Genomic DNA, 14027 nt, shown 5'->3' with positions numbered 1-14027 from the left:
CATACTATGATATGGCAGAAGTGTCCTCTTCATCTGAGTTTACAAGTTTATTAATGAGCAGCGTATTTTATAAGATTCAGGGCCTTGCGATGGAGTGCAATAAGTCACCTGCCTGTGAGGAAAAAGATTAGATGCTGATGTAATCAATTTGTCTCTACTCTTGAAACAGTGCCAGCAAAACAAAGGTGGTGGCTCAATGGAATTTTTAATTTGTTATTTACCCATTTCTAAGAAAATTCAGTTGCAAACCCCTTGAATTTTGGGACACAACTCTGATATATAGGAATGGGAGACATGACCCTGACAGTCCCTCATTTTGGTCATTCTAGTGTGTGATTTTCATTCAGGTCCCGAAGAAAGAAATGTGACCTTACTGATATCACCCATGACAGTGGTATCATTCTAGTGTGTGGTTCTCTCTTGAACCTCCCCCCCAGCTGTTTTAGACTTCTCCTCCCATCATCCTACTTCTGATAAGGTTATTTAGGGCTTCTGGAGGTCACCTCCCAAAAATCTCCAAGGCCAAGTGCTAAGAATGAGAATGTGATCTCTCTAGGATGAGAACATGGAACACAGACTTCTGTTGACTCCAGCACTTCCAGAAGTGAGAGATCTTTATTCCCTCCCTTACCAAGCTTTGAGGACAACTGTGTTCCATATTTTTCAAGACCAGCATGAAAGAACCAGTCTTCTAGAAGTCGAAAAAAATGCTATTAACCTGTTTCTGATTCACAGGTGGAATTTTGAGGCTTCTGCCCAGGTCATGAATATTAATGTAATATCTGCATAGACCAATTTGAGTGCTGGAGGGGTGGAGTCATGAGACATAAAAGACTCAGCAGGAGGACTGAGAGTTTTAATGGAGTTACGGAGATTGAGAGTTTCGAGAGAATTGAAGAGTTTGGGAGTTTCGGCGGGAGATTGGTTGAGAATGGATAAAGGAGGATGCTTGTTTAAGAGTTAAAAACATTGCTTGAACTATCATCATCTGTAACAATAAAGAAGTTCATTTTTTAAGTGACACATTGCCTGTACTTCTATTATTCATAATAAACAATATTGATGTAATCAACTGGTGGCAGCTGAAAGACACATAGTGTGAGCTCTTAGTTTGGTGAAACAATCAGGGGCCATATGGGGATCATGACAATCCCTTTCTCTCAACCAATCCCAAAAAGCGCAGAAAAACTTTATAGTTTTAGTTTTCATAAGGTGTAATTAATTGACGGATTACTTGGGATAGGTTCTCTTCCCATTATCATTCGGACACAAGGTGGCACATTCTTTATGAATACTTCTGTGTTTAACGATTTCCAGTGAGAAGAAGAAGAGGTTGCAAGAGGAAGAGAAGATTTTAGGAATCATGACACTAGACTGAGGTGACCCTGATTTGGGGAAAGTCAGTTAGGACGTCCACCAGACTCCTCCTTGTCTCCCTTGTCCCTTTTTATGAATTCAAGAGAGAGATACCTTTGGTGTCTGTCCGGAAACAGACAAAGAACTTTTTCTTCAGGATGGTTTTCCCTTAGCCATTAACTATCTGAGAGTGTTTTAAATAGGGTACTATACCTTGCTGCTTTTCTGGTGTTGGTTTTTAAAAAAAAAATCATTTGTAAAATTTGTACGATCCTTCTAAAAGATTTGTATACTTACTCTTTTTAGCATTTAAATATTGTCTTTTAATGAGGTAAGCCACTTTGCGTTCTTTTTAAGGAGAAAAGTGACGTAAATTATTATAAATAAAATACTATAAATAAATAATTAAATACTTTAGCCTACTTCAGAGACCTTTCAATGGAATGTATTTCAAAAGAAGCCTGAACACCAAGTAGAATCTACAAAGACAAAACTAAAGTTACTCTATAGTAACGTATCGCTATCTCCTCTGCCATCAGATCTTATCCTTGTAAGCGTTATTATCCTCTTAGATGTTGTTGGACTTAATGCTATTAAGCCAGATGTTCTTAATAATGTTATTGGTGCTAGAGTATGAGTCTTACAGTCAGGACAAGTCCTCAAAGCCCCCAAGGTTTCAATAAGGGTGCAGGAGTCAGCAAAAGAAATCGACAGCAGCAGCAGCAGGGTCCAGGTGGCAGGGGAGGTTCATGCAGCCATTTTCCTCCCTTGGGAAGCTGTTAGGAAGCCAGTTTCCCTAACGGAGCAAGCGGGGGAGGAGGTCCTGGAAGAGAAGTTGCTGACCAGGCACCCAGCATGGCGATCTCCAGGGCAAGCCAATTGGAATTCACGCCGGGTAACTGTCGCTCCCCCGCTGCCTCTTCAGCTCTCTTTCACCCCTGGAGCCTGGAAAACCAGCCGTTCCACCTCGCCAGGCACTTTCGTGCTTCTGGATTCCCACAGCAGCCTCAGGGAAACCCAGCGCAGCTCCGGAGGTCTCCAGGCTCACCTTTCCGGGGGTAAGTTCTATCGGAGGTCTTACCGGCTGCCAGTCCCCACTCCAGCAATGTTCCCACAACTGAGATGGAGGCTTCCGAACTCCACCGGCCACCAAAAGCCCGCGTTGAGTTCTAACCCCCGTCCACTGGCCACCGTCTCGTTACCCGCCATGAGTTGCTTCCCACTCGCTCACTCGCTCGCTCGTTCATACGATCGCCTGCATGCCGTTTTTTTCACTCCCAAACTTCCCTCTTCCAGCTCCTGTTTTTGTCGTTGTTTTGCTATTTTGTTGTTAATGTTATTATTGTTGTTATTATTGCTGTTATTATTATTATTAAATTGTTCCACAAACTTGGTCCTTCATAAGATGTAAGGCAAGACGATATTTTAGAACTGGTATCAATAATTGCTATTGCTCGTCACATAGATCTTTCTGAAGATGACAGATAGCAATCTTGCAAGTGTGACTGTCCTATCATTTCCCATTCCTTTAATTGCTTCTTACAGTCATAGCTGAATTCCTGTTGCATGGCTATGCAGGCATAACTCAGCTTTATACCTGCAGTGCTGGTCACAGAATCACACAATAGATAGCACAATTGCATAATCAGATTGCATGAATCCTATTCACAATTACATGAATTCTAGCAGTAGTGGATAAAAGCCCATGGCACAAAATTCTGAAGCGTGACCCTTAGAAATAGGCACAGATCGGCACAATAGGAGTTCACGGTTCATCAGAGCCCAAGAACCATGCTGAATTTTTTAAAAAATGAACTAATTCATCATTCCTTCAGTTCGGGCCCATCTCTACATGAAGGAAAGCTACCTTACTTGCCCAGGGGCCACCGGTTCTTCCCCTCCACCAGCGTCATGCTACCCAGCTGAGTAGGACAATCGGCTGCCTGGGGCCTACTTCCTGCCCCCGTGAGAATTAAGGAATTGTGGGAAATGTAGTTCTTTGAGGGTTCCCTATATGTAGCCCAATGGGCAGCAAAAATTCTCACAGTACCTGAAGCATCTCAGGAAGCAACGGGGCAGGGATTAGGTCGCAGATTGACTACTGTCCTGTCCAGCTGGGTGGCAGCATGGGAGTTGCTGGGGCCCCTGAAAGGGAGGTTTCCATTAAGCCAAATGAAGCACCAATGATGATAACATTCAGCGTTTCATTTCACTCCATTAACGCTCAGTTCCACAAACTGTCTAAAGGTAAAGGTAAAGGTTCCCCTTGACAATTTTTGTCCAGTCGTGTCCGACTCTAGGGGGCGGCGCTCATCCCGCTCTTCAAGCCATAGAGCCAGCGTTTTTTGTCCGAAGACAATCTTTCCATGGTCACATGGCCAGTGTGATTTAGACACGGAACGCTGTTTACCTTCACACCATGGTGGTACCTATTAACCTACTCGCATTTGCATGCTTTTGAACCGCTAGGTTGGCAGGAGTTGGGACAAGCGACGGGAGCTCACTCCGTTGCGTGGATTCGATCTTACAACTGCTTGGTCTTCTGACCCTGCAGCACAGGCTTCTGCGGTTTAACCCACAGCGCCACCACGTCCCCACACAAACTGTCTACCCCCCCCAAAAAAAAAAAAACCACACAAACTAGGCCAGTTTGTGAGGGTTTTTTGGTTTGTGTTCCATGCTTCAGTTCTTACAGTGAGGTGCAATTTGTCCTCCCTTCAATCTTCAAAGTAGGAACCACTAACCTCAAAGCTGCCTTATACTGGGACAGACTGTGGATCTATCTGGACCTCTACTGTTGATAAGACTCATTTCATAGCATCTTTCCCCAGTTTCAGACCAGAATCTTTCCTCCCACATCCTGAGGATTTAATTAGGGACATTGTGCATGTTAAGCCTATGCTCAGCCACCAAGCTACGGCCTTTCAAAGGGACATTTCTCAGCAAGAAGCTGAGTGAGCTGTCTGTTTCATTAAATAGGATATAGTTACACAGGTTTATTTCAGCAGTCACAGTCATTTTTCAGCACTATTGTACTGTTATTTCTTGTCCTTTGCTGCCACCAGGCGACCATCTTCATTCAATGCACACAGTTATTGCGTGATTGATTCTTAACATTGCTCACACTCCTTAGCATCTGTCCATTCCTGTCCCTTATCCAGCTTGAATTAATGGCACCTGTTTACTTTTTCTTATCGTTGACACATGGGATTTCTTGCTGGACTTTTGTCTTTGGAAAAAATCTGTGAGTTCCCAGAAGGACCCATTACAGCTAAAAGGGAGTTAATCACCGATCTGCATCTACTTTCTCTTTAGAATAATCAAAGTTTACCGCTCAGTCCATAAGGGATTGGCCTCAGGGTATCACCTGAGCCTCATACCTGTAGTAATAAATGATGAAATAGGTATTCACCTGCAGAGTTTTGAAGGATGTTTTCATACCTGGAACTCCTTTTCAGCCTTCGTTGTTCCACAATTCCTGAGGTTCTTAATTGAAAACTAGAAGTGTGGTTCCCAACCCAGGTGTTCTTGGACTGCAACTCCCAGAAACCTCAGTCAGCACAGCTAGTGCTGAAGGCTTCTGGGAACTGAAGTTCAGGAACACCTGGGTTACCCAAGGATGGGAACCACTGGCCTATAACAAACGTTTCCCCAATGATAATAAACGAACAAAGAAATGGAAAAGGTTGAGATCTTCTCTATATTTCTCCTGCAACTGTGGGAGGGAGAATACCATGTCAGTGGTGGATCTAGTAGTTTGAAATCCACACTGTGATTCTGGATATACTCTGTCTCCAAGCACCAGTATCACATTCAGCACTCTATTAAAATCACTATTATTGGAAAACAGCCATTTGCTGACAAAATCCTGGAATAGGAGGGCATTTGTCTATCCATGGTAGTTAATAATGCTTGGTCATCTGGAACTTTTCAGTGGGAGATAGAAGCCAAAGTATTATTAGATTTTATGCCATCAAAACCCTACTGGTGCATTTCTTAGCATGCAACAACACATGACTGCACCCATATCTTCAACTGTCCTAATTTTGAAAAGAAGAGGACAAGTGTTCTTTTTTTTTACTTTGTTATTTTTTCCTGTTCTATCTCTTTGTGTATGCGTGACTGTGTGTGCATCTCTGCACTTTCATTGATTGATTGGTTTTTCAAAAAAAAATCTCTATTTAAATGGGCGATTATTGTGATGAAGGCAGATGTGTCAGTGGTTGTCTTCCTGACAGTGTTTCCTTCTGCTATACCGTTGCCTGCTTTTGGAATGAACAGATTCTCTGCTACCTGCTTCACCCAGACTTTTTGGGAGCTTTTTATTAAGGGGTTTTAAAGAGCTTGGATTGATTCTCTGTTGCCTGCTTTGTTGTATTTTTATGGATCATTTAGGGCTTTAGATTCATTACACCTAGAATCTGCCATTTTGGAGTATGTTTAAAGAGTTGTTTACGGATTTAAATTGACTCTCTGTTCTCTGCTTTACCCAAGCTTTTATTGAGTTATTAAAAGAAAAATTAAATGACACACAACAATTGGTCTCTTTTATGCTTAAGGAAAGGACCAGTGGATGAAGGACATGAAAAAGAAAGAGGAGCTCATTGAAAAAGACATACAGTAATTAAACAAACATGAATGTTTTTCCTGTTCACCTTCTTAGTGGTTGTAGGAGTTGCTGAAATGAATGAAGAAGTGATTCTTTCAGAAGTCAGGTAATACAATTCTATTTCAGCTAAACGTTTAGTAGATTTTTTTAAAATCTCTGTACATAATATTTCAAGAGACTGGTCAACTCGCATGTAAAATAGTTGCCTGGGACAGCTCTTGGTGAGGGGGGAGAGGGGCCGCAGCAGTGTCTAGGGAGGACAGCTTGGCCAAACAGGCTTCATCGGTGGGTCCTGCTGGTCCAGAGGTGGGCTTGTTTGACCGCCACCACACCAACAATGGAGGAGTGATCCAGGCATGACTAGTTGAAGAGACGGGGAGAGAGGTGTTTCTGAGGGTGTGTTTCTGTGCATGATTGTGTGTGTGTGCAAGTTTCCATTGAGGATGGATGGATTTTTAAAAGTTTTCATTTCTAATTAACTGTGCATTTATTATATTAAAGATGGAAATGTTGATCATTGACTTTCCAATGATTTTCATTCTTCTATACTATTGGGTTCTTTTACAACGCTTTTAGAATATTTATGAGCGATTATGCCACTCAGTGGCCTGAAAAACTGAATAGGTCATGCCAGTCACTACACAACATGTTTGGTAGCTGTTTCTAGTGATTATGATACTTTTCCCTTCTCATGCTTTGATCCTAGTGTCCACATTCTTCCACCTGGAAACAATCCTGTCTCCTTACCAAATGCTTTCTTGTGTTCAGTTCAGGCCTCAGGATTATAATATACAATTTGGGGAGGAAGAGACAACCTAGTAATCCAGCACCAGAAGCCAAGATGGAGAAGATCTCCACGGCCACCATATATTTCCCTTTGGTGCTCAAGTAGGTGGGCACAAACGATATCCAGACACTGCAGAAAACTAACATGCTGAAAGTGATCAACTTGGCTTCATTGAAAGTATCAGGCAACTTCCTGGCAGAGAAAGCCAACATGAAGCTGATGACAGCCAAAAGGCCCATGTAGCCCAGGACAAGGTAGAACATGAGAGGTGAGCCATCGTTGCATTCAACAAGGATTTCATCTATCTGGGAGTGCATGTCCAACTCTAGAAAGGGATGAGCCATTGCTAACCATACACCACAGATGCCCACTTGAAGGAAAGAAGAGGGAACGATGACTAAGACAGCAAGTCTCTTCCCAAGCCACTTCCTCGCACTATTCCCTGGCTTGGTGGCCATGAAGGCCAACAACACAGTGATGGTTTTGGCCAAGACGCAAGCAACAGCAAGGGTGAAAACGATGCCAAACACCATTTGCCTCAGAAGGCAAGTTACTTTCCCCGGCCACCCAATGAAGAGGAGGGGGCAGAGAAAACAGATGAGAAGAGAAGAGAGCAGAGTACAGGTGATGCTCCAGTTATTCGCTTTGACAATGGGAGTATCATGGTGCCGAATGAATGTCCACATCACCATAGCTGTGCCCATGGAAAGGAAAAGAGATGCAAAAGCGAGAGCTGCTTCCAAGGGCTCCCCATAGGATAAGTAGATCAACTTTTTAGGAAGGCATTTGTTGTGATTTTCATTGGGATATTTATCTTCTGGGCACTCCTGGCATTGCTCAGCAGCTGAAAGTGAGAAGAAAAGTATTAGAAGTCCTGGAGTAAAGAAATCTGTTGTGTGTATTAAGCTGACATCCTGCCATTACTTTGCTACAGAAATTCATCATTATGCAGATACAGGCTTCTTCATTGTCAATGTTCCCTGCTTCCAAAGTCCACTCTTTGTGTCGGTGTATGAAGTCCCTCTTTTGTGTGCACACTAAAAATGATTGTTGTTGTTCAGTCGTTAAGTTGTGTCCTACTCTTCGAGATCCCATGGACCAGAGAATGGCAGGCCCTCCTGTCTTCCACTGCATCCCGGAATTGGGTCAAATTCATGTTGGTAGCTTCGATGACACTGTCCAACCATCTCATGCTCTGTCGTCCCCTTATCCTCTTGCCTTCACACTTTCCCAACATCAGGGTCTTTTCCAGGGTGAAAAATGATAGGAACTAATGTACATTGGAATGTTAAATTACTTGGCTATGGAGAAAAATACTTCACTTACCACTCTGGATTGAGAACTTCCCTGCGGGACACTGAGCACAATCATAGCAACACACTTGCTTCTCTGGGTTGACGAGCATGTTCTGTCCAGGATGGCAACTCTCAACACAGGTGGATTGGGGTGGCATCTAATGATAATCATAAGGAAAGGCATTTTGAATGTAAATCCTTGGGAATGATAAAGTTTTGGAAACTGTTGAAATTGGAGTTACACGTTATTGCTTTTCTTCTCAAATTATTGGTACCATAGCAACCTAAGGTTTTATTGGTTGATATTTGAAGTGTCGAGATAATTTGTTGGCTAATACAATGACAGGCTGGAGTGCCGTTACTGTTGTTGTCATGAGTAAAGTATGTGTAATACTGGGAGCAGTAACAGGTCAGTTCAGACAACGACCAATCCCTAGTAGCTCTCTCCCTCTGCTAGTACTCCTGTCACCACCTTCCATCATGCAGAAGAAGATTCCTGGTTACATTTGGCTCTCTGATTTTTAGAAGCTGTTACTGAATTCCAGGAAAGGCAGCAGAAAATTAATTAATTAATTTGAAACATTTCTTGCCTCCCCCCGAGTGGGTTACAGAGTATATCTAACAGAATTTTAAATGAAGTGCTTCAAAGCCACTACATATTTTAAAATGAAATCATTAAAATTATAGTGTCAAACTCTGTACAAACCAAGACCTTCAAACTCAAAGACCCTAAGAAATAAGCATGAAGTGACCTGGTGCCAAAATGATGTTAATATTGGCGCCAATCCACAGTTGGGGTGCTACAACTGAAAACACATGTCTCCACATCCTGCATGGTTGGAGGGAAATGAAGGAGGGTCTGTCCACGAGATCTTAGTAATTGGGGAGGTTTAAACAGAGAGAGAGGGACAGAGAGAGAGAGAGAGAGAGAGATGTTCCTTCAAATACCCAGGTCACAAGCCATTTACCGTACAGCTTTGTAGGACATGCTCATCACTCAGTACTCAGGAGATATTTTCTCTCTCTCAGTATTAACTCTAAAAGTCTATTTTCATGTCAGTAGGGAAATAGAGTCTACATATGTTGAAGTTTATTAGAAAAAGCCTGTCCTGTCAGATTGAGTGTATGCGTCAAAAGGTTTTTGAGTCTCTGAAGAATCTATTGTGATTTTGAAATACAGGAAGATTATATTTACATATTATTCTTGTTTTAATCTTTATCATTCTTTAGATCCTACCATTACCTTCCTACCTGTTACCTATGGTCCTTCAAACACCTTAATTTTTAATAGTTTGAACAAAACACTGAATCTGGAATTGGAAAACAATAGGATTTGTTTTCAACTTAAAAGAAAAGAAAGATTTTTTTTATGAGGAAGAAGCAAAAAAAATTAATAATAAAACAAAATAAGAACTATTTGGCCAACTTTAACTCTGACAGCATTATTCCAGAGCAAATTTCCACTAATTATTCTTTTCATTATTTATATTTAAAATATTTGAGCTCCCCTTTCTCCTTTAATAGGACACAAGGAGCCTTGCACCATTAAAAGACAATATTTAAAAGCTATAAATAGTAAGTATGGAAATATTTTAAAAGAATCAAACAAAGTTTAAACAAATAAATAGGTAAACAAAGTCAGCACCAAAAACAGATTCAACAGTTCTCTTCCAGATGTGCAGAGCTCCAGGTATGAAATTTGTCTCCACCATAACTCATGCTTCTATCATTTTCTGATTAAGTATCAAAAAATCTAGAAACCATATCAAATATACACATGAAAGATGAATAAAATATATATTGATAGACACACCCACCTGATTAAACACCTGATTCCATACAATGGTGCTTCCATTAATAATGAACTCTTTGCCTACAGGTGCCTGGGGGTCCATTTGTCCAACCTGGACTTTGTGGCAGGAATCATTGGGTGATACGTAAAAATTGATGATATCAAAACCAGAAACCAGTTCCCCTTTCTCACCCAGGAATATTTCTTCCCCAGCGTTATTGTTAAAGCGGAGAGTTTTCAAAACTGAGTGAAGCTGTATTGAAGAAAAACATCATTCAATTATTCCTATACCCAAAATACGCTCTAGATGCTGTTTTCAACATGTATCCCCGTCCTTCTCCTCCTTGTCTGAAGGCTAGTGAGAGAAAATATTTTTTTCCTGAAAGACGGAGAAATCTTCCAGCCAAAACACAAGGGAATGAATTCTGAAATAGTGAGAAAGGCTCCCTTTCTCTTCTACGGCAGGCAGAAAATGTCATAGAATCATAGAAAAGTGATGTTGGAAGGGGCCTACAAGGCCATCAAGTCCAACCCCCTGCTTGATGCAGAATTACAATCAAAGCATATCTGCCATGTGATTGTCTAAGTTTTTCTTGAGTGCCTTCAATGTTGGAGCACTCACCAACTCCTGAGGTAACTGGTTCCACTGTCGTACTGCTCTGTCTTCCTTTAACTTGAGCCCATTGTTGCATGTCCTGCACTCTGGGATGATTGAGAACAGATCTTGCCCCTCCTCTGTAAAACAGCCTTTCAAGTATTTGAAAAGTGCTATCCTATCACCCCTAAGTCTTCTTTTCTCAAGGCTAAACATGCCCAGTTCTTACAGCCTTTCCTCAAGGCTTCGTTTTCAGCCCCCCCCCCCGATAATCCTTGTCGCCCTCCTCTGAACTTGTTCCAATTTGTTAGCATCCTTCTTGAAGTGTGGTGTCCAGAACAGAAGAGACTCAAATTCAGGCCTAACCAGTGCTTAATAGAGGGACTAGCACCCCATAGGATTTGGAAACTATACTTCATTAATGTAGCTAAAATAACATTTGATTTTTTTTAGCCACATCTCACTTTTGGTTCATATTTAGCTTGTAATCCACAACAATTCCAAGATCCATCTCACTCGTACTTTTGCCGAGCCAAGTATCCCCCATCTTGTAACTGTGCAATTGGTTTCTTTTTCTGAGGTGCAGGACTTTGCACTTATCCTTGTTGAATTTCATTCTGTTGCTTTTGGCCCAGTGCTCCAACCTATCAAGGTTTTTTTGAATTTTGTTTCTGTCTTATAGGGTATTAGTTGTTCTGCCCTATTTGGTATCATCTGCAAATCTGACAAACATTCCCTGCACATTCTCATCGAAGTCATTAATAAAAAGTATTGAAGACCACCGGGCCCAGGACTGAGCCTCGGGTTACCCCACTTGTGACCTCCTCCCAGTTAGAGAAGGACCCATTAATCTTCACCCTCTCAATTCTGTAGCCAATTGTTTATCCACCTGACACTTGATCTAGCCAGACCACATCTAGTTTCCCTGCTAATCAGGAGATCACGGGGCACTTTGTCAAAAGCTACGCTGAAGTCAAGGTATACTACATCTACAGCATTCCCTCTGTCTATCAGGGAGGTGACCTGATCAAAAAACAAGATCAAATTAGATTGGCAGGATTTGTTCTTGATGCCCATAGTCTTTGATCCATGCCTGGATGAATGAAATGGGCAAAGATTGGCAGCTCTCGGCATGATAGAAAAGCAGAGAAATAAAGCAGAAAGAAGAAAGAGAGCAAAGTGTGCTGCTTATATAACCCCCAGCAATTAAAGCAGTCTCTGGACAGTATACAAGTTAATTAGACAGGTTATGCATATCCCCCCCCCGCGACCTGGTTATTCATTTGACCGACCTCAGAAGGATAGAAGGCTGAGTCAACCTTGAACTGGCTACCTGTGGTTGAACTCTGGGTCATGGGCACAGTTTTTGCTGCAGTACAGCAGTTGAACTGCTGCACTACAAGGCTCCAAAGAATGGAATGAGTTGGGAATAGACCTTTTGCACTGGTCAACACCGAACAGTGATAGCACTTGGTTTCAGAACATTTAAGATGGAATTCGACAAATTCACAAAAAGACATGTCCAGCTCCGGCTTCCTCTCTTGCATCATTCCAGAAATGTCCCTCTTTCCCCAAAAATAAAACCTAACCTGAAAATAAGCCCTAGTATGATTTTTCAGGATGCTCATCATATAAGCCGTACTCCAAAAATAAGCCGCAGTTAAGTGAAACCCCGCCCTTCACCCTTCTGCACAAACAGAAGATGAGATGACAGCATTTGAATAAATGGAAATGGTTGTACATGACAAAAACAAAACATCTCCTCAAAATGAACCCTAAAGCATTTTTGGAGCAAAAATTAATATAAGACCCTGTCTTATTTTGGGGGAAACACAGTAGGTGAGACCTGACTACTCTATTCTGCCTTTGACACTGGAGGGCCGAACAGTTTGGGCTTTGCCCTGTTGTGGGTTTGTTCTGGATTTGGCTTTTTGACCTGCCATGGATAAAAGTTCGGAGGATCCTATTGGTCTTCATCGCTCTTTCCTTTCTGTTTGGCTCTCAATGAATAGATGGCATCCAGGGCATGTGCTACAAAATAAACAGCATTGTAGATGCCATAACTGTGGCCAGACATGCCCATTTCAAACAAAGATCCAGGAAGATTTGCAAACTTCTCTTGCCCATTGCAGTTCTTTCCACCTGGATACTGCAGACCATGCAGTGGAAGTGAGCAGGCAAATAGTGTGCACCAGAACTGATGAATGAAATATAGGTTTGAGTGAAATGGATCAATGTTCTCAAGGAAGTCCTCAAATCCTGGCACCATGTTGGTATGGAGGGAAAATGACAAGGTGCCATTGAACGTCTTTGAGGCCAGTTTTATCCCCGCTGTTAAAGCAGTGTAATCCCACTGAGCTGTCGTGACCCACACCTTCCTTTGTGGCTTCATCGCATGAAATTCAAAGACGTCTAAAATAGCTCGTAACCCCTCCAGAGACTGTCTGTCTCCGTGCACAAGCATCACGTTGACTTCAGTCACTAAGAACGCCAAAACAATGGGTCGCACTCTTCGTTCCTGTATTTCCCTAGGTAAATATTCAGAGACTATTGGGATCACTATCATCTCAGCAATGCAAATACGGCTCTGCAAGAGCTTTGATCTCAAGGTCTGAAGGAAGGTTTCTCCACTGTCGTCCTCAGAAACAACGAGGCCAGTCCAGTTCCATCCAAAGTGCTCAAGGAGCAGAACAATCCCCGTGTACTGGGGATCGTCACTGGGGATCATTCGGTAGAAAAAAGGGAACTGAATCTTGTCACTCAGTGTCGAGTCAAAGGCCCCACAGCTGATCTAACAAAAAAGAACAATACATTTTAAAATAAGAATCTAACAGCTCTGTGATTTTGAAATCTGGCTGGAGAGCTAAAGGTTGAGCGTTTGATTGCCACTGTGCCTCCCTGAGAGGGTCTGGAGGACTCAGTGATCTATAGGGTCCCTTTCAACTCTGTAGTTCTAAGACGATGGTGATGATATCTCTTCAATACAAAATCATCATGAGGCGATGTTTCTTGTTATATGCTGTCACGATGCTTCCAGATGACGGGGATCTCTGTAGAATTTTCAAAGAAGGTGAATGGAATAATTTACCAGGACCACTGATTTTTCATGGGCAAACCAGGATTTACAAACATGTCTTGTGAAATTTGGTTTGACTGTCTATTAGCTCCACTTCACTGGCCTCCAATGTTTACCACGGTTTCATTCTTTACCCCCAAAGTTTGTTGTTCTTATAAGGAACCAACGTATAGCGACTCTTATAGGACTTTCAATGTGAGATATTTAAGAAATGATTTTATTAATTCTATACGTCCAAGTGAGTTTCCATGGCTGAGTGAGGATTTGAACCCAAACCTCATGAGTCCTACTCCATCACTCAACCCACTACACCACAAGGGGTCTGCTTAAAGAATAACAATAATTGGTCTCCAAGTCAATTCTGATTTATGGCAGACTTTTTCAGTGTTTCTAATCAGAGAATACTAAGAAGGGTTCCCTTCTTCTAGGAGCTCCCTGGGACTCTGCAGCTTGCCCAAAGATACACAGGAGAGGAGTTCAACTCTCAAGAGGCATTCTAGAGAATCATACTCCCAAA

At 42.0% G+C, this 14027-nt stretch overlaps 1 protein-coding gene and 1 long non-coding RNA gene across 2 annotated transcripts in view; both read right to left on the bottom strand.

The window, feature by feature from the left end:
• The window catches only part of LOC144583411 (uncharacterized), a 409702-nt gene that overhangs the window by 146059 nt on the left and 249616 nt on the right, over window positions 1-14027 (bottom strand). The window lies entirely within an intron of this gene.
• LOC140701340 (vomeronasal type-2 receptor 26-like) lies at window positions 4559-13952 on the bottom strand. Its single transcript, XM_078377121.1, has 4 exons — window positions 10462-13952; window positions 9865-10092; window positions 8079-8205; window positions 4559-7596 (listed from the first exon to the last, which is right to left on the bottom strand). The coding sequence occupies exons 1-4, from the start codon at window positions 10648-10650 to the stop codon at window positions 6668-6670; spliced, it is 1473 nt and encodes a 490-aa protein (XP_078233247.1). The 5' UTR covers window positions 10651-13952; the 3' UTR covers window positions 4559-6667.

The sequence above is a fragment of the Pogona vitticeps genome, chromosome 6, assembly GCF_051106095.1.
Source record: "Pogona vitticeps strain Pit_001003342236 chromosome 6, PviZW2.1, whole genome shotgun sequence".
NCBI classification, from domain to species: Eukaryota; Metazoa; Chordata; class Lepidosauria; order Squamata; family Agamidae; genus Pogona; species Pogona vitticeps.
The sequence above is the reverse complement of the archived record's forward strand: the minus strand, read 5'-3'. Positions and strand labels throughout refer to the sequence as shown.